Source organism: Pleurodeles waltl, chromosome 10, assembly GCF_031143425.1.
Source record: "Pleurodeles waltl isolate 20211129_DDA chromosome 10, aPleWal1.hap1.20221129, whole genome shotgun sequence".
In the NCBI taxonomy this organism is placed as follows: domain Eukaryota; kingdom Metazoa; phylum Chordata; class Amphibia; order Caudata; family Salamandridae; genus Pleurodeles; species Pleurodeles waltl.
In genome coordinates this window covers 27,091,765-27,111,163 of record NC_090449.1, presented here as the reverse complement: position 1 = coordinate 27,111,163, position 19,399 = coordinate 27,091,765, and the positions used below count along the sequence as shown (strand labels likewise).

Below are 19,399 nucleotides of genomic sequence, written 5' to 3'. Positions count from 1 at the left end.
AGTCGCAGCACAAGCTGCAAACCAGTGGCGCATCGCGAACTCCCAGGCACTACTTGCGCGCTATGACAGAGCCCACTGGGACGAGATGCAACATCTCATTGAACATCTGCCCAAAGACTTCCAAAATAGGGCAAAACAAGTGGTTGAGGAGGGACAGGCCATCTCCAACAACCAGATCCGCTCCTCCATGGACGCTGCAGATACAGCTGCACGGACAATTAATACATCTATAACTATCAGAAGGCATGCATGGCTCCGAACGTCTGGATTTAAACCAGAGATTCAACAAGCAGTTCTCAATATGCCTTTTAATGAAAAAGAACTGTTCGGTCCAGAAGTGGACACAGCGATTGAGAAACTCAAAAAAGATACGGACACTGCCAAAGCCATGGGCGCACTCTACTCCCCGCAGAGCAGAGGGAATTACAGCTCATTCCGTAAAACGCCCTTTCGAGGGGGGTTTCGGGGTCAAAGCACACAAGCCAGCACCTCACAAGCCACACCGTCCAGTTACCAAGGACAGTATAGAGGAGGTTTTCGGGGACAATATAGAGGAGGGCAATTCCCTAGAAATAGAGGAAGATTCCAAAGCCCCAAAACCCCTACTACTAAACAGTGACTCACATGTCACTCACCCCCTCCACACAACACCAGTGGGGGGACGAATAGGTCAATATTACAGAGCATGGGAGAAAATCACTACAGACACTTGGGTTCTAGCAATTATCCAACATGGTTACTGCATAGAATTTCTACAGTTCCCTCCAAACATACCACCAAAAGCACAAAATTTAACAACACACCATTCCAATCTCCTAGAGATAGAAGTGCAGGCACTATTGCAAAAGAATGCAATCGAATTAGTGCCAAACACACAAATAAACACAGGAGTTTACTCACTGTACTTTCTGATACCAAAGAAGGACAAAACGCTGAGACCAATCCTAGACCTCAGAGTAGTGAACACTTTCATCAAATCAGACCACTTCCACATGGTCACACTACAAGAAGTATTGCCATTGCTAAAGCTGCACGACTACATGGCAACTCTAGACCTCAAGGATGCTTATTTCCATATACCAATACACCCATCGCACAGGAAATACCTAAGGTTTGTATTCAAAGGAATACATTACCAATTCAAGGTACTGCCTTTCGGATTAACAACCGCACCAAGAGTCTTTACCAAATGTCTAGCGGTAGTCGCTGCACACATCAGAAGACAGCAAATACATGTGTTCCCATATCTAGACGACTGGCTAATCAAGGCCCATTCGTTAATAGAGTGCTCAAATCACACAAATCATATCATACAAACCCTCTTCAAACTAGGGTTCACCGTCAATTTCACAAAATCCAAAATTCTGCCACGCAAGGTACAACAATACCTGGGAGCCATAATAGACACATCAAAAGGAGTAGCCACTCCAAGTCCACAAAGAATTCAAAATTTCAACACCATCATACAACGCATGTATCCAACACAAAAGATACAAGCAAAGATGGTATTACAACTCCTAGGCATGATGTCATCATGCATAGCCATTGTCCCAAACGCAAGACTGCACATGAGGCCCTTACAACAATGCCTAGCATCACAGTGGTCTCAAGCACAGGGTCACCTTCTAGATCTGGTGTTAATAGACCGCCAAACTTACCTCTCGCTTCTGTGGTGGAACAACATAAATTTAAACAAGGGGCGGCCTTTCCAAGACCCAGTGCCACAATACGTAATAACAACAGATGCTTCCATGACAGGGTGGGGAGCACACCTCGATCAACACAGCATACAAGGACAATGGAACGTACATCAAACAAAACTGCATATCAATCACCTAGAACTTCTTGCAGTTTTTCAAGCACTAAAAGCTTTCCAACCAATAATAGTTCACAAATACATTCTCGTCAAAACAGACAACATGACAACAATGTATTATCTAAACAAGCAGGGAGGGACGCACTCCACGCAGTTAAGCCTGTTAGCACAAAAAATTTGGCATTGGGCAATTCACAACCAAATTCGCCTAATTGCACAGTTTATACCAGGGATACAAAATCAACTCGCAGACAATCTCTCTCGAGATCACCAACAGGTCCACGAATGGGAAATTCACCCCCAAATACTGAACACTTATTTCAAACTCTGGGGAACACCTCAGATAGACTTGTTTGCGACAAGGGAGAACGCAAAATGCCAAAACTTCGCATCCAGATACCCACACAAACAATCCCAAGGCAATGCCCTATGGATGAACTGGTCAGGGATATTTGCTTACGCTTTTCCTCCTCTCCCTCTCCTTCCTTACCTGGTAAACAAACTCAGTCAAAGCAAACTCAAACTCATATTGATAGCACCAACTTGGGCAAGGCAACCCTGGTACACAACGCTGCTAGACCTATCAGTGGTACCCTGCATCAAATTGCCCAACAGGCCAGATCTGTTGACACAGCACAACCAAAAGATCAGACACCCAGATCCAGGATCGCTGAATCTAGCAATCTGGCTCCTGAAATCCTAGAATTCGGGCACTTACAACTTACCCAAGAATGTATGGAAGTCATAAAACAAGCAAGAAGGCCATCCACCAGGCACTGCTATGCAAGTAAATGGAAGAGGTTTGTTTGCTACTGCCATATTAATCAAATACAACCATTACACACAACTCCAGAACATGTAGTGGGTTACTTGCTTCACTTACAAAAATCTAACCTAGCTTTCTCTTCCATTAAGATTCACCTTGCAGCAATATCTGCATACCTGCAGACTACCTATTCAACTTCCCTATATAAAATACCAGTCATTAAAGCATTCATGGAGGGCCTTAGGAGAATTATACCACCAAGAACACTACCTGTTCCTTCATGGAACCTAAATGTTGTCCTAACTAGACTTATGGGTCCACCTTTTGAACCCATGCACTCCTGCGACATACAGTTCCTAACCTGGAAGGTGGCATTTCTCATCGCCATTACTTCCCTGAGAAGAGTAAGCGAGATTCAGGCGTTTACTATACAGGAACCTTTTATACAACTACACAAAAATAAAGTCGTCCTAAGGACCAATCCTAAATTTTTGCCAAAGGTTATTTCACCGTTCCATCTAAATCAAACAGTGGAACTTCCGGTGTTCTTTCCACAGCCAGATACCGTAGCTGAAAGGGCACTACATACATTAGATGTCAAAAGAGCATTAATGTATTACATTGACAGAACAAAGAACATCAGAAAGACTAAACAACTCTTTATTGCATTTCAAAAACCTCATGCAGGAAACCCAATTTCAAAACAAGGTATAGCCAGATGGATAGTTAAATGCATCCAAATCTGCTACCTTAAAGCTAAACGACAGCTGCCCATTACACCAAGGGCACACTCAACCAGAAAGAAAGGTGCTACCATGGCCTTTCTAGGAAACATCCCAATGCAAGAAATATGTAAGGCAGCCACATGGTCTACGCCTCACACATTCACCAAGCATTACTGTGTAGACGTGTTATCCGCACAACAAGCCACAGTAGGTCAAGCTGTATTAAGGACATTATTTCAGACTACTTCCACTCCTACAGGCTGATCCACCGCTTTTGGGGAAATAACTGCTTACTAGTCTATTGCAGAACATGCGTATCTACAGCGACAGATGCCATCGAACTGAAAATGTCACTTACCCAGTGTACATCTGTTCGTGGCATCAGTCGCAGTAGATTCGCATGTGCCCACCCGCCTCCCCGGGAGCCTGTAGCAGTTTGGAAGTTACCTTCAATTATTTATATATGTATCATCTCAACCTTAAATAAGTGCATACTTAGTCACTCCATTGCATGGGCACTATTACTACAATTCAACTCCTACCTCACCCTCTGCGGGGAAAAACAATCGAAGATGGAGTCGACGCCCATGCGCAATGGAGACAAAAGGAGGAGTCACTCGGTCCCGTGACTCGAAAGACTTCTTCGAAGAAAAACAACTTGTAACACTCCGGCCCAACACCAGATGGCGAGCTATTGCAGAACATGCGAATCTACTGCGACTGATGCCACGAACAGATGTACACTGGGTAAGTGACATTTTCAATATAGATCAAAAGAGATGGGTGAGGAAAGGAGTGGGGCTGGTTTGAATATTTTTACCAGGTCTACAGCACTTCTTCCAGAAGTCAGGGCAATGAATGTGCTCGAGACACACACCAAATAGGGGCGAGGGGGTAGCAGGCCTCGGGCAAGGTGAGAGGGAGTTCCACAAAGCTGCAACAATCAGACGTGCATAGGAGGCAGTGCCATCACTTAGCTCACTCACACTTGTAGTGTGATCTTGGGCGGCCTTTCTCTCATCTCTGGAGAGGGATGGAGAGAACTGTTTTGCCTTTTGCCAGCTGGTGACCATGAACCTCAATTCACCAAAATGTCAGGGGTAGCGGAAGTGACTTCACGCGCCATTTCCTCTTCGCTTTTTAGTCACACATGCGTGCTTGCACATGCTCACACACACACACTCACATTAAAACACTTTCACACACAACCTGCATTTAAAAGCAATTTTTACTCACTTCAGCTGCCAGGGAGGATCATATTCCAGCTAACTGTACTCCACTGTTTATTACACTAATACGGAATAATAAAATATTATTCATTATTAGTGTAATAAATTAAGAGAAAATGAGGAAAGGGGGGCCTCGACCAACCTCATAAGCATGAGCTGCCCCTGTGCTCCTGGCACTTCTATTGTCACCTCTGAGGCCAGGGGTCGCATCTGCGACCCCTAAATGACGCCCATGGTTGGGAGAGGCCTCTCCTCTTCCCAGAGCTCTATGGTTAGAGTAGCCTTGTCCTTGTAGGACTGATGCCTTCCTGACACCAAGCGAGTGCGCTGTGGGGTATAAAGACGTTGTATGATGCTTTACAGGCAGTCCGTGGGGCAAGGGAGATAAGGACGAGGGTAGGTGTTGGGGAAACCCTGTCGTGTCTCTGGCAGTATCTGTCACCCTCCTTACGTTCAGTTTTCATACAAAGCGCAAAATGGCTCTGGTTTGCAAAGTCATATGATTAAAATAGGAAAGGGGGCTCTAGTGGTCACCCCAAAACTGTATAGTGATAGCAGCCTTCGGTTTGAATTCCTTCAGCACTGAATCAGATCGTCATCCTTCTAAGGTCGGTAAAATGAGTTCCATTGAGTTCGGTAGTAAGAGACAGTTCACGCTCTCGTTATGTCCCGTACCAAGCAGACTGCCCGCAGGTCCTCCGGCGGGAAAGCGCCTAACAGCAGCTGGCTACCCAGAAGAGCGCTTGTTTCACCGGCGGAGTTGGGAAGTTTCACCGCTGCCGGCCCGGTACCGTGGCTCCCTGCGGGATCCGCCGCCGCCAGAGGTCCACACAAACTGCCTTTCCAGCGCCTGGTGCGGGAGATCGCGCAAACTGATCTGCATTTCCAAAACATGGCCCTGCAAGAGGGCAGCGAGGCCTCCCCGGTCAGACTCTTTGAAGACACCAACCTGTACGTCAGTACGCATAGCCCTAACTCCAGGGGTGGTGTTTGGAGTGTTACTCCCCCCTAAAAAATGCTGTAAATAGTTGAGTACAAGTGCTTTCAGTTGGGTATGGTGAGGTGTCTGTCGTATTTCACCAGGATTTTTTTCCTGCACACACTGACAAAAACACAGGCTTGCTCTGGGCTGTGCTTTGAAGGCCTTAAAAAATGGTGATTAGTTTGAAAATATTGTGTTTCAAGTACCCTAAAAACCCAGGCTCCTCGCTTTCTACTGTCCCTTAAGCCCCACTCATGTCCTGCTTCTCATAAAATATGTTTTAACAAGCTGCCCCACCCCATACTGACCAAGCCACGCCCTATCCAGATGGTAGCCATTGTGCCCAAGGACCTTTACCTCGCCTTTCGTTTCCGAGGCGAGAGGGCCTAAGGGGGCTGTCGTTTAAATATATAAAAATAGTGCAGCTCGAAGCGTGTAGTGTAGAAAAATTCAAATAAAATGTAAATGTAATTTATTGCTGTTTTTTTAATCGCGCCCAGAAAGCAGTTGAGAGAGCTGGGCGGAGTTAAAGTTCAACATAACTCCTAATTAGGCCACTGCGCTGCCCTGTCCTCGGTGAAAAAGCTGAAGTATGGGCCTTTAACCTAACATAATTGACAATAAAGTTAATTGGTTAGTGCAGTGCGCTGCAGCGGCCTCTAGATGGCGCCCACTTCTGTTCCTTTTTATACCAGGCTGCTTCTTAGAGAAGGTGTAATATGCAGATACTTCTAGTGACTCTTGACAGCCACGCCAGGTGCCTCCGGGCACCGCTGTCACACCCCTGTCTGAGCTGTGGGGCAGGGATACCGCATCACACACCTGGAGGGGCAAGGAGGCCTGAGCCGGGCACACACTTGGGTAACTGCAGGAGGAGGTTCTGAGAGTTGTGCCACCCGGGGGCTTCCGCAAGTGAAATATCGGGATAAAAGGCAACTCGAAGGCGTGGGACCGGGGGAGCTGGGCGTGAGGTCGAGGGAACGGGCCGGTGCATAGAGCCAGGAGCAGCCTGAAAGGCCAGGCAGGGCTGAGGTTATAGCAAAACATTTGCTTGCACTGCCCAGATACTGTGCGCTAGAACCACAAACCCACCAGGGAAGTCAAAATGCCAGTTTATTGGAGCACCCGGGCACGGCAGCCATTTGGCAAATCTGCCGAATTTGTAGGGTGACCGAGCCCCCCCCCCCTACCCCCCCCCCCCCCCCCCCGGTGAAAACAAGAGGACCCAAGGCCGACCAGCAGCTCTAGCTACCAGGCTGCCGCGCTTCTCTGGTGTCAGGGGCCCAGTGGAGGGGCCCTGAGCGCTGCAGACCCCTGACCCTGCACGGTGTTAGAGGGGGGCACTGCATTATAAAGGAGGGAGATGTGTGGGTGTGGAGCAAGGGTCCTCCATCCTCGTGACGTGGAGGGTTTATAACCTGGAGACCTCTGCATCCTTTCCTGACCTCTCTCCCTGTCTACAAGATGTCCATCCAAGCACGGTCCCTATTACAGATAGGGCGCGCTTTTCCTGTTTGCGCCACAGCGCAACTTTAACCAGGTGCAAACAGGGACAGTGCGCCATATTATGTTTGATGTGCTGCCCCCAGGGCAGCCGCGGAGTTACACTGCCCCCAGGGCATCCGTGGAGTCACAGTGCCCCCAGGGCAGCCGCGGAGTCGCACTGCCCCCAGGGCAGCACATTCATTTTGTGGTGCACTGAAAGTGCGCCTCCTAAAGGCATGTTTGTCTCTGTGCTCACGTCGGTAATATGGCGCTGGCGCAGAGGCAGAGAAATTCCCTCATTTGCCTGGGGCCACACCCCCAAGCAAATTAGGGCACACCCTCTAATGATAGAGCTGGTGATACATGTGCGTCAGCGCTATCTGTATTACAGAAGGGACAGAAGCGCTTGGGCCCCCTTCTTTAATATCAAAGTGCTCCCAGGGTGCACAAAGCGGGCACAAACTCCTGTTGCCCCCCAGGGCACTTCTATAATACTCCCAGTAGCTGATTTTCCAAGAGAGTTGGTATTTGGACGGAGAAAACGAACACTCCTTATTGAGAATCTGTCAGGGGTCTCTGCCGTGTTTGATTCATGATAGTGGCTGACGAGGTTGGTGTGTTGAGGATGGTGTCATTTATGAATGATAGGCAGTGCAAAATCTAGGGCACCCACTCCCCACCCCTCTAAAATATACCTCTAGACCACCTTCCTTTGACCGGCCTTTGACAGCCTTTGGTCTGTAATTGTAGGGGTCATTGAAGCACTTTACATGAGCACCAGATTACATTGCACAAGGTTAGATTCCTATGTTTTTGTTAGGTGGGGGAGATTGTGCCTTACCCAGAATCACAGGGCCTCAAACCTAGTCCAAAGTCATCAGCTCCGTTCTCACACACGGTCGCCCACACTTCTATTCCTGTATAAATACAGGGCCGTCCTGCCCACACTTTGTGCCCGTCCCTCGCTGAGAAAAAGACACCCTGGCATTAGCCGTGTTTGTTAGTCCAGCTCTTGGTGCAAGGGCAACAGGATGGCGGGATTGGTGTATGTGTCGAGGAGGTATAGTGCCATGAAAAAGGAGTCGTGTGTGTTGAGGAGGTGGTGTGCCATGGGGCAGAGTAAAGGAGGAGTGTTTTCTGTGTGTTGAGGTGTAGTGCCATGGGACAGAGTAAAGAAGGAGTGGTGCGTGTGTTGAGGAGGTGGTGTGCCATGGGGCAGAGTAAAGCTGGAGTGTTTTCTGTGTGTTGAGGTGTAGTGCCATGGGACAGAGTAAAGGAGTGGTGCGTGTGTTGAGGAGGTGTACTGCCTTGGGACAGAGTAAAGGATGAGTGGTGTGTGTTGAGGAGGTGTAGTGCCTTAGGGCAGAGTAAAACAGGAGTGGTGTGTGTGTGGAGGAGGTGTAGTGCCATGGGACAGAGTAAAGAAGGAGCGGTGCGTGTGTTGAGGAGGTGTACTGCCTTGGGACAGAGTAAAGGATGAGTGGTGTGTGTGTTGAGGAGGTGTAGTGCCTTAGGGCAGAGTAAAACAGGAGTGGTGTGTGTGTGGAGGAGGTGTAGCGCCTTGGGACAGAGTAAAAGATGAGTGGTACTTGTGTTAAGAAGGTGTAGTGCCTTAGGGCAGAGTAAAGCAGGAGTGGTGTGTGTGTTGAGTAGGTGTAGTGCCTTGGGACAGAGTAAAGAAGGAGCGGTGCGTGTGTTGAGGAGGTGTAGTGCCTTGGGACAGAGTAAAGGAGGAGTGGTGTGTGTGTGTGTGTGTGTTGAGTAGGTGTAGTGCCTTGGGACAGAGTAAAGCAGGAGCGGTGCGTGAGTTGAGGTGTAGTGCCTTGGGACAGAGTAAAGGATGAGTGGTGTTTGTGTTGAGGAGGTGTAGTGCCTTGAAGCAGAGTAAAGCAGGAGTGGTGGGTGTGATGAGTAGGTATAGTGCCTTGGGGCAGAGTAAAGGAGGAGTGGTGTGTGTTTGTGTTGAGGAGGTGTAGTGCCTTGGGACAGAGTAAAGGAGGAGTGGTGTGTGTTTGTGTTGAGGAGGTGTAGTGCCTTGGGGCAGAGTAAAACAGGAGTGGTGTGTGTGTGGAGGAGGTGTAGTGCCTTGGGGCAGAGTAAAGCAGGAGCGGTGCGTGAGTTGAGGAGGTGTAGTGCCTTGGGACAGAGTAAAGGAGGAGTGGTGTTTGTGTTGAGGAGGTGTAGTGCCTTGAAGCAGAGTAAAGCAGGAGCGGTGCATGTGATGAGTAGGTGTAGTGCCTTGAGGCAGGAGTGGTGCGTGTGATGAGTAGGTATAGTGCCTTGGGGCAGAGTAAAGCAGGAGCGGTGCATGTGATGAGTAGGTGTAGTGCCTTGAGGCAGGAGCGGTGCGTGTGATGAGTAGGTGTAGTGCCTTGAGGCAGGAGTGGTGCGTGTGATGAGTAGGTATAGTGCCTTGGGGCAGAGTAAAGCAGGAGCGGTGCGTGTGTTGAGTAGGTATAGTGCCTTGGGGTAGCGAGGAATGAGAAGTGAAGCTTGCGCTCCAGATGCTGAGCTCCTGCAGCTGCCCAGAGCCTCACCCAGGCTCACTGTCTCCTTCTGAGTATTTCTTTGCTCGTGCCCTGGGGGAGGAGCCCACTTCATCTGCATCAGTCCACGTTGGCATCTTTAGTGCACTACAGAGCACAGAAGACCCATCCCTCATAACCCTTCTATACCCCGTGCACGTGACGTCTTAAGTTGGCCATCATTTTCGGATGGCTGCTGGGGGGAGAATGGGCAGAATTTACTGCTACCAGGACAGACGTGAGATCCGCAGTGCCCATCTGATACCACGCGCTTGGGCAGCCTGAAGGTGGGCACCTTTGCTTTAGTCCGCCGTCCTTGACACAGTTTGGTTAAGGTCATTTGCAGTGGGCGGGTGATGCTGCGGTCTAGCTTGAGGGCGGGCTCCATCCTCATCTGTCTCACCGGGTGTCACTGTTGCCAAGACTCACCTGAAGAGGTGCAGAAGTGAACAAGGTTCATCGTCTGGCTTTGCAGGGATTGCTCTCTGCAGTAAAGACGCACAAGGCATTTAGATGGATTTAATGTGGGCGCCTCTCATTAGATGCTTTTGCTGCTTCTCAATTGTGTGACAAACTGTGCTCTCTTTTCTCTTCCAGGCTCTGAGTAAAAGCAAGAAAGCCCAGGTAAGAAGTCTGTGAACATTTCAATGTAGCGGTGTGCTGACTGATCCAGAGTTTGCAGGGTCCCAGGTATCCTGAGAGCACTGTCAGAGTCCATGCCAGCATGGTTGGAAGAGAGCAGGCCCTAGCACTTGTAGGGAGTGAGCGAGTCCTGTGTATCCTGAGATCACTGTCACACAATCCATGTTGTAGGTGCGATTAGTAGAGAGCAGGCCCTAGCACTTGTAGGGTGTGAGTGAGTCCTATGTATCCTGAGAACACGCCACACAGTAAATGTAGGCATAGTTAGAAGAGAGCAGGCCCTAGCACTTGTAGGGTGTGAGTGAGTCCTATGTATCCTGAGAACACGCCACACAGTAAATGTAGGCATAGTTAGAAGAGAGCAGGCCCTAGCACTTGTAGGGGGTGAGTGAGTCCTATGTATCCTGAGAACACGCCACACAGTAAATGTAGGCATAGTTAGAAGAGAGCAGGCCCTAGCACTTGTAGGGGGTGAGTGAGTCCTATGTATCCTGAGAACACGCCACACAGTAAATGTAGGCATAGTTAGAAGAGAGCAGGCCCTAGCACTTGTAGGGGGTGAGTGAGTCCTATGTATCCTGAGAACACGCCACACAGTAAATGTAGGCATAGTTAGAAGAGAGCAGGCCCTAGCACTTGTAGGGGGTGAGTGAGTCCTATGTATCCTGAGAACACGCCACACAGTAAATGTAGGCATAGTTAGAAGAGAGCAGGCCCTAGCACTTGTAGGGGGTGAGTGAGTCCTATGTATCCTGAGAACACGCCACACAGTAAATGTAGGCATAGTTAGAAGAGAGCAGGCCCTAGCACTTGTAGGGTGTGAGTGAGTCCTATGTATCCTGAGAACACGCCACACAGTAAATGTAGGCATAGTTAGAAGAGAGCAGGCCCTAGCACTTGTAGGGGGTGAGTGAGTCCTATGTATCCTGAGAACACGCCACACAGTAAATGTAGGCATAGTTAGAAGAGAGCAGGCCCTAGCACTTGTAGGGTGTGAGTGAGTCCTATGTATCCTGAGAACACGCCACACAGTAAATGTAGGCATAGTTAGAAGAGAGCAGGCCCTAGCACTTGTAGGGGGTGAGTGAGTCCTATGTATCCTGAGAACACGCCACACAGTAAATGTAGGCATAGTTAGAAGAGAGCAGGCCCTAGCACTTGTAGGGGGTGAGTGAGTCCTATGTATCCTGAGAACACGCCACACAGTAAATGTAGGCATAGTTAGAAGAGAGCAGGCCCTAGCACTTGTAGGGGGTGAGTGAGTCCTATGTATCCTGAGAACACGCCACACAGTAAATGTAGGCATAGTTAGAAGAGAGCAGGCCCTAGCACTTGTAGGGTGTGAGTGAGTCCTATGTATCCTGAGAACACGCCACACAGTAAATGTAGGCATAGTTAGAAGAGAGCAGGCCCTAGCACTTGTAGGGGGTGAGTGAGTCCTATGTATCCTGAGAACACGCCACACAGTAAATGTAGGCATAGTTAGAAGAGAGCAGGCCCTAGCACTTGTAGGGTGTGAGTGAGTCCTATGTATCCTGAGAACACGCCACACAGTAAATGTAGGCATAGTTAGAAGAGAGCAGGCCCTAGCACTTGTAGGGTGTGAGTGAGTCCTATGTATCCTGAGAACACGCCACACAGTAAATGTAGGCATAGTTAGAAGAGAGCAGGCCCTAGCACTTGTAGGGTGTGAGTGAGTCCTATGTATCCTGAGAACACGCCACACAGTAAATGTAGGCATAGTTAGAAGAGAGCAGGCCCTAGCACTTGTAGGGGGTGAGTGAGTCCTATGTATCCTGAGAACACGCCACACAGTAAATGTAGGCATAGTTAGAAGAGAGCAGGCCCTAGCACTTGTAGGGGGTGAGTGAGTCCTATGTATCCTGAGAACACGCCACACAGTAAATGTAGGCATAGTTAGAAGAGAGCAGGCCCTAGCACTTGTAGGGGGTGAGTGAGTCCTATGTATCCTGAGAACACGCCACACAGTAAATGTAGGCATAGTTAGAAGAGAGCAGGCCCTAGCACTTGTAGGGTGTGAGTGAGTCCTATGTATCCTGAGAACACGCCACACAGTAAATGTAGGCATAGTTAGAAGAGAGCAGGCCCTAGCACTTGTAGGGGGTGAGTGAGTCCTATGTTTCCTGAGAACACGCCACACAGTAAATGTAGGCATAGTTAGAAGAGAGCAGGCCCTAGCACTTGTAGGGGGTGAGTGAGTCCTATGTATCCTGAGAACACGCCACACAGTAAATGTAGGCATAGTTAGAAGAGAGCAGGCCCTAGCACTTGTAGGGGGTGAGTGAGTCCTATGTATCCTGAGAACACGCCACACAGTAAATGTAGGCATAGTTAGAAGAGAGCAGGCCCTAGCACTTGTAGGGGGTGAGTGAGTCCTATGTATCCTGAGAACACGCCACACAGTAAATGTAGGCATAGTTAGAAGAGAGCAGGCCCTAGCACTTGCGGGGAGTGGGAGAGGCCCGTGTATCCTCAGAGCACTGTTTCACATTCCATGTAGATGCAGGTGGAAGAGAGCAGATCCTAGCTCTTGGAGGGAGTGACAAGGTTCCATGTACCCTGAGATCACTGTCACGCATTAAATGTAGGCATAGTTAGAAGAGAGCAGATCTTACCTTTTGTAGGGAGTGGAGAGACCACTGTATCCTGAGAGCACTGATGTACAGTCCACGTAGGAGCAATTAGAGGAGAGCAGGCCCTAGCACTTGTAGGGAGTGAGAGAGGATGGACTCCGCTGTTGGGAGCCTCTCCCAAGCCTGTCACAGACACATACCTTGAAGAGTGGCGTGGATCACACCAAGGGTGTTGCAATCACACATTCACTCCTGACACAGCACAACATTGTTGATGTGGGATTGAAGCCTGGCACTGAAGGCATTTAGCCATCACAAGGAGTGACATAGCTCTGTCCAGTGATTGGTGGGGGGACTGAAAGTGGTCATTGCCTTACTTTGCACATTCACAGTGGTGGGAAGTTCACAGGCTTGAGCTGGAGACACAGCGGCAGCCTGTCCATAGATGACAACCCAGGAGTCTGCAGTGACTGCCGGGGAAGGACTGCTTATGAAATGACTGGCTTGCAGTGTCTCCACCCCTCGCCTGGGAGTTTAGACCAGCGGGGAGTAGGGCACCTCTCTTCCTTTTCCTCTTACTTCGCTCCTAAGACATGGGACGTCCTCCCTCTACACATCAGAGCCACCTCCTTACTTGAGTTCTGCAAGAAGCTGAAGGCCTGGCTCTTCAGATGAGCACCTTGGGGAACCGCACCTGCCCAAGCTCCTGGATACCCTCTTGGGTGATTAGTGCGCTATAAAAATAAATATAACATAACTTTTGATGATATTGGACACTGGAGTGCTTGCAGCTGTGCAGGATATGTACGGGTACAGCAGGTTGGACTTTCCCTTTGGTTGTAATCCTCCTTTCTCCCACAGGAAGTCGACGCCCTCCTGAGCGAGAATGAGATGCTCCAGGGGAAGCTGCACAGCCAAGAGGAGGACTTCCGGCTCCAGAACAGCACGCTCATGCAGGAGCTTTCCAAGGTAGGGCAGCAGTCACTCCTATGGGTCCCGGGATTCATCCACGATGCGAGGAGATGTGCGCTGTGAACAGAAGCCCCGCCTCACTGTGACTGACTAAGGCCATGTCATCTGTATGTAATTATGTTTTATGGGCCTTGTTTGTAATATCATTGCAATATGCCTGTTAGCTTTAAAAATGTGTAATGGACCACACCCTCTCGGGCCACATATGTGGTTACACTGCATTACTTGCTCCCATTTTTTCATGTGGTTTTGCTCGCTAAGGGCTGACTGTATGGTAACATGACCACGATTCTTCAATGAATTTATGCCGAAAAGAATGTACTCAAACAACACCCGTGTGTCATTGCTGGTGACATCACAAAACACATTCTGTGTTGATGACATCACATACTGAAACTTTGATCACTGCTGGAGACATCAAGAAACACTGTCTCTGGAAGACCTCTGTTCAACACCCTGTCTCATTGCTGAAGGCATCACAAAACACCCTGTCTCTGCATAGATGACATTCGTTAAACCAATCTGTTTCAAGGAGTTGATCTCTTAAAACTGTGTCATTGCTCATGTCTGGTTCCTGCTCACGTGCGTTAACATTCTTCAGGATCTGCCTCCAAAAATGTTTGAAGTTTGTTTTACCTTTATTAAGGTCACTGTGCAAGAGGAAATGGTATTGGATACGTTGTCTTTCCTTCCTCTTGCAGTTTTGGAGTCTGTGCTTTTGCAATCATCTCTAGGTGTGGAACCTCTCTTTCCATCAGAGTAGAAATGTTGATATCATCATTATAAGGTGACACTTGCTGTCAGTGTATATGTTTTGTGGTCACTAGCAGGCGTTTTTTGCTGTCGGCATAAATTCATCTGATCGGTAAGTTTTATATCTTGGTGTACTGTAGGTATGTTCCTTAGGAGGGTTAGAGAAAGCCCATCTCTCAGTGGTGGGCAGACGGTGACCTTTCAGAGACTTCCATTATCCCATTTATTTCCCCTCTTTCTCAATGACAGATCTGTCCACAGGTCTGTTGACCCAGATTTAGCAGTGACTGCCAGGAGTTGGGGTTAAGTGTTTGATTTGATCTCTTCATTTTATTTCCATAATATGCCTGTATTCCTTCACGGTGCAGCTGTGCTCCCAAATTGAACAGCTGGAAATGGAAAACCAACGGATGAAAGAGGGTCTGCCGGTGCCTTGTGCGCCCTCCGTGGGAAGCCCTGTGGATGGAGAGCTCCTGCGCCTTCAAGCCGAGAACACCGCCCTGCAGAAGAACATGGCAGGTAAGCCGGCCTGGTGTCTCCAAGGAAGAATTGTGCTCTTTTGGTTCTTGAGTGGTTCTGCTCCAGCCCATGCTGTAACACAGGCCAAACCTCCTGGTGCAAAGAATGATAGGAAAGTCCAATCCTGTATCTTGCTGTCTCTGTTCAGAACCACTGTCTGCATTTTTCATCTCTGGGCTCTAGCCAGCAATTAAAACTCACAAGCCACTTTAAAAGGGTAACTGGATACATTAAGTTTCAAATAAACTCATTGTATCATCATTGGATTCATGCGCTTCACAGAACGCCCCTCGTTCCGGGTGAAATAGATCCTATATGCGAAAACTGCTGGATGCACAATCCTGGGGTCACATGTGTATGTATGGACATGAATGAAGGGGTGCAGTAGTCATTAAAAAATCAGCAGACAATATTACGTGAAGCATAGAGCACTGATCGGTTAGTAGCTTTCCATGTGTGTGCAAAGATATTAGAAGATGACGATAAATAACAGAGACAGTGCACAGCCCAACTGAGGGTCCAGGATTCCAAGTCTCTCAACTGTTTTATCACCCTTTCTGCTGACATCTCTTTTCTGGCCATTTGTCACACTACCTCCAGCCAGGTGTGCCGGGCAGTAGAGAGGTCTGCACAGTGTGTTTTACTCTGAACTCGGTCTCTTAACTGTATTTCCGCATCGACAACAATGCACACTGAGGGCCGAGGGAGGCTTAGAATGGAAACACCAAGATGATGGACGTAGGAATGACTGTAGGATCCTCCCCCTCCCATTTGGGAAATGGATCTTGGGGATGGAGGGCAATTCTAAGGAGAGAAAGTCATGTGATAATACAATTTATACCATTTATAAGGCTAGGTTTGGGTTCAGCGGGGATTACCCTGAAATAAAATGAACGGCACTAATTGAATGTTCTCAAAAAGATGCAACATTGACCTAGGTCCAGAAAACAATAACAAGTGACTGAAAATAATGAAAAATAAGTCAAAAAAACTCAACACTGTAAAAAAGACCCTCACTACTGAATGAAAATATGTACACTCAAAATGGTTGCATCCAAAGTAAACACATGAAGCGCACATCTGGGCAGGGGTGTTTTCTTTTAACAGTGATCTTTGTTGGGTCTTACTGCCTCCAAACTTCACCACCACAGAGCACCTTTACACCATAGTCTTTTTTCCAAGAAAACAACAATTGTGATGGAAGGAATGCTTAAATTAATCTCAGCCACTTGCACCTGGTTAGGTTCCAGGCAATCATTTCTTGCCCTCTGTGCCAATCTAAACCGAGACCGGCCTTATGCCAGTCAGTCTTGGTCCTGCACCAAAAATATACATTGACCCTGAACTAGCAGGTGAGGTTCCTTCCAGATAGCAGCACAAGCAACTCCAGACCAGCTTTCACCTGTCTAAGTCTCTTCAGTGAGCCGTAGCTTGAGACTTATGGCACAGTAAGGATGGTACCCATGTCCGGGCATACCCATTGCAATTGGGACATCTGCAGCAAAAGAAACAAGCTGATGGTAGGAATGCTTGAATTGATCTCAGTCACTGGCTGTCTTTCGAGCCCCATTCCAGACAATCTTTTTTCGCTGACTGTGCCACTCTAGACAGAGACCCGCCTTATGCAAATCAGTCATGTCCTGCTCCGTTAGGAACAGTCCAGCCCTAATTACTAGGCCAGGTCCACTCCAGATGGAAACGTAAGCAACCTCAGGCTTGTTACGACCAATTTAGCAGCTTGGGCTGGAAGCTTCCTATTGGAGAAAGACCAAACTTCTTTGCATGTTTCTGAGACTAGTCTGAAAGGGCATGGTGGGCAATAAAACAGTGGACTATGATTTGACCTGGGTCAAGTTTCCGACCTGCCACTTTCTTGTATACTTTGTTGCGACTTCCTGAGTGTGACAGGTATGCACATACAGGAGTCCCATGCTCACTGTGCCCCTGGAAGTAAGCCGCACCTCACTGAAGAGCTCCAAAGAGGCCAAAACTGTCAGGTTGCTTGTGTTCTTGTTCAGAGAGGACCTGGCTTGGCAGCTCGGGGTGGACTGTTCCTGCTGGAGCAAAACCATGGCTGATTTGCCAAAAGCTGGGTCTAATCTGAGGTGGCATGATGGGGGAAGAATCAATGAACTAGGACGCAACCCCAAGAAAGTTCTAGTACCTGAGATTTATTGAAACATTGCATCCGATGCGTTGTTACATTCTGCAAAGTCGGTCATCCAGCATTATTTTTTCTTGAATGCTTGACTCCGTGATAGTAAGCTTTTTCATTCAAATTTCAAAGGCATTCAAGATCAAGCATGGTGTGAAACGTAGGCTTGTTGGTTCACGTCTGTTATAATGAGGGGTATTATACGAGATGGCCTTTCGAAAGAAAAGAAAGATTGTTCAGCTCTCTGAAACCAGGAGAAATTGTGCATGTCAGTGCGCTATCGGACTTCATTTCAGCTTCTAAGGGTGAATCAGTCCATGCAGTATCAGAGACGGGCCAGCTCTAAGACTTTGCAATTCATTTTTAGAAACTTGCTGCTGTCAACAGATCTTTGACCTAGAGGGATATATCAAAGGCATGCTCCATCAGTCACTTGAATCCTGCCAGTGCTCAAGAATCACTTGACACCGATGATTTATTTGGCCCCTCCATGCACAAAGAGGTGGCTGAGTTTGAGTTTCTTTGCAGGAATATGTGCTGGAAGATTGTGCTCTATAGATTCATTTTTATACTGACAAAACTGAGGTATTGATTGGATACCACCGGGGATCAGATGTTTCCAAGAGAGTTTTGAAGGATCTGTTCCCTGGATAGGAGGCGAAGGAACAGAACTGACTGTATGTTAAAGGTTAGGAGAAAGAGTTCCTGGGATGCCCCTGGCCCAGCACCTTGCCTTTCAGTGGCTTCTTCCAGTGAGGCATGTCGTCTTAAATAGATGTAATATTTTTTGCACTCTAGCTAATGCGGTCTATTTTTTTTTCTCTCAAACAATTTCATTGAGAAAGACCAGGAAGATCCCCGACTCAGCATGCTACGTCAAACACATATCTTATGAGCAGTTGACAGATTCTGTGATGTAGCACATTCTGGGTTGTTAGTTAATCGGAGTAACATGGTCCAAGCACCGGCGTTGCAGTGGCCTCTCAGTTCTTCATTCAGTCATCAGCCATGGCGTGACGCTTTGAAGTATTTCCATGCGATCCGGCCTGAGGATGAATGCTGGATTTCCTCACTTCATCCGACTGACAGTGTCGGGTTGTTAAGAGTGATTGGTTAATGGAGCACCCTTTTTGAGGTACATATGACTTAAGGTGGATCACAAAAGGGAGGATATTACCACAATATGTGGCTAGCACCTACTATGAACTTGATAAAAGTGGCTGCTCATCTTGAGGAAGGAGACTATTGCTTCTTTGTCACAGTGGAAAGACATTTCATTTCTTGACTATGTTACCTGAGGTGCTGCAAATGAGTAAAGATAACTTTACTGAAACGCAGAGGCCAAGCAGAGCGCTTAAAGGCAAACTTGCCGTACAGAATTCAGAGCATCAGAGAGGCCATGCAGAACCAGAATCTGTGATTGTTGCAATTGCTAGGAAGAGCTCGTTTAACCCTACATTACTAGGCACATTGCCTAGTGAAGAGATTAAGAGGAGAGATGCTGTGGAGAGGAAGGTTGGGCCTGAGGTAGTGCATGGTGCATTACTAATTCATCAGTGCTCCTGAATAGATATAGGTGCCCAAGTTGAGCCTTTATACATTGCCTACCTAACAAGCATAAGACGTTGGCTATCATAAATATGACCCTCCTCAGATATTGGGGTGTACAGGTAATTAATTCCTGAAGACACCACCAATGACATATTTTAATCCTGTCCAGGCTACACTAGAATAAAATAGGACGAGTGATTAGTCTGAGTCAGTTTTCTGTTTGTTTTCTGTTGTTCGTCTCTGGTCCCTGTGCCGTTATTGTTGGTTTTGTCTGATGTGCTTTTATGTTTCCCCACCCTTACTGCTCCACTCCGAAGGGGATACATTTCTCGTAGTGTGTTAGCAGGGCCCTATCATGAAGCATGCCACAAATTGTGGGTGAGGGCCGTTTTTTCTACACATAGATGTTGAACTAGTCTGGTCTCCATACAAGATATTTTTCTTGTCCTTTTTGAGAGAATATCATAAATATGCAGCAGGGAAAGATTGTTTTTTTAAGCATCTCTCCCTGCTTCTTGTACATTTATAGCAAGCCACAGGCTTGGTTTTAAGATTGCATGCATGACTGCTGGTGTTTTAGTTTAGATTCCAGCATGTGTTAATATTCCGACATTTGCTGGCCCACATTTGTTCACTCAATACTACCTCTTGAAGCATTTCACTGGAAGATACATGAGTGTTGGCG

At 47.8% G+C, this 19,399-nt stretch overlaps 1 protein-coding gene across 2 annotated transcripts in view; it reads left to right on the top strand.

Moving 5' to 3' along the window:
- Positions 1 to 19,399, top strand: part of GRIPAP1 (GRIP1 associated protein 1) — a 485,545-nt gene that overhangs the window by 54,039 nt on the left and 412,107 nt on the right. For both annotated transcript variants that reach the window (XM_069209507.1, XM_069209509.1), the window contains exons 4-6: positions 10,126 to 10,152; positions 13,626 to 13,733; positions 14,858 to 15,008. In XM_069209507.1, coding sequence (XP_069065608.1) covers positions 10,126 to 10,152; positions 13,626 to 13,733; positions 14,858 to 15,008 — 286 coding nt within the window. The remainder of the gene's footprint in view (positions 1 to 10,125; positions 10,153 to 13,625; positions 13,734 to 14,857; positions 15,009 to 19,399) is intronic.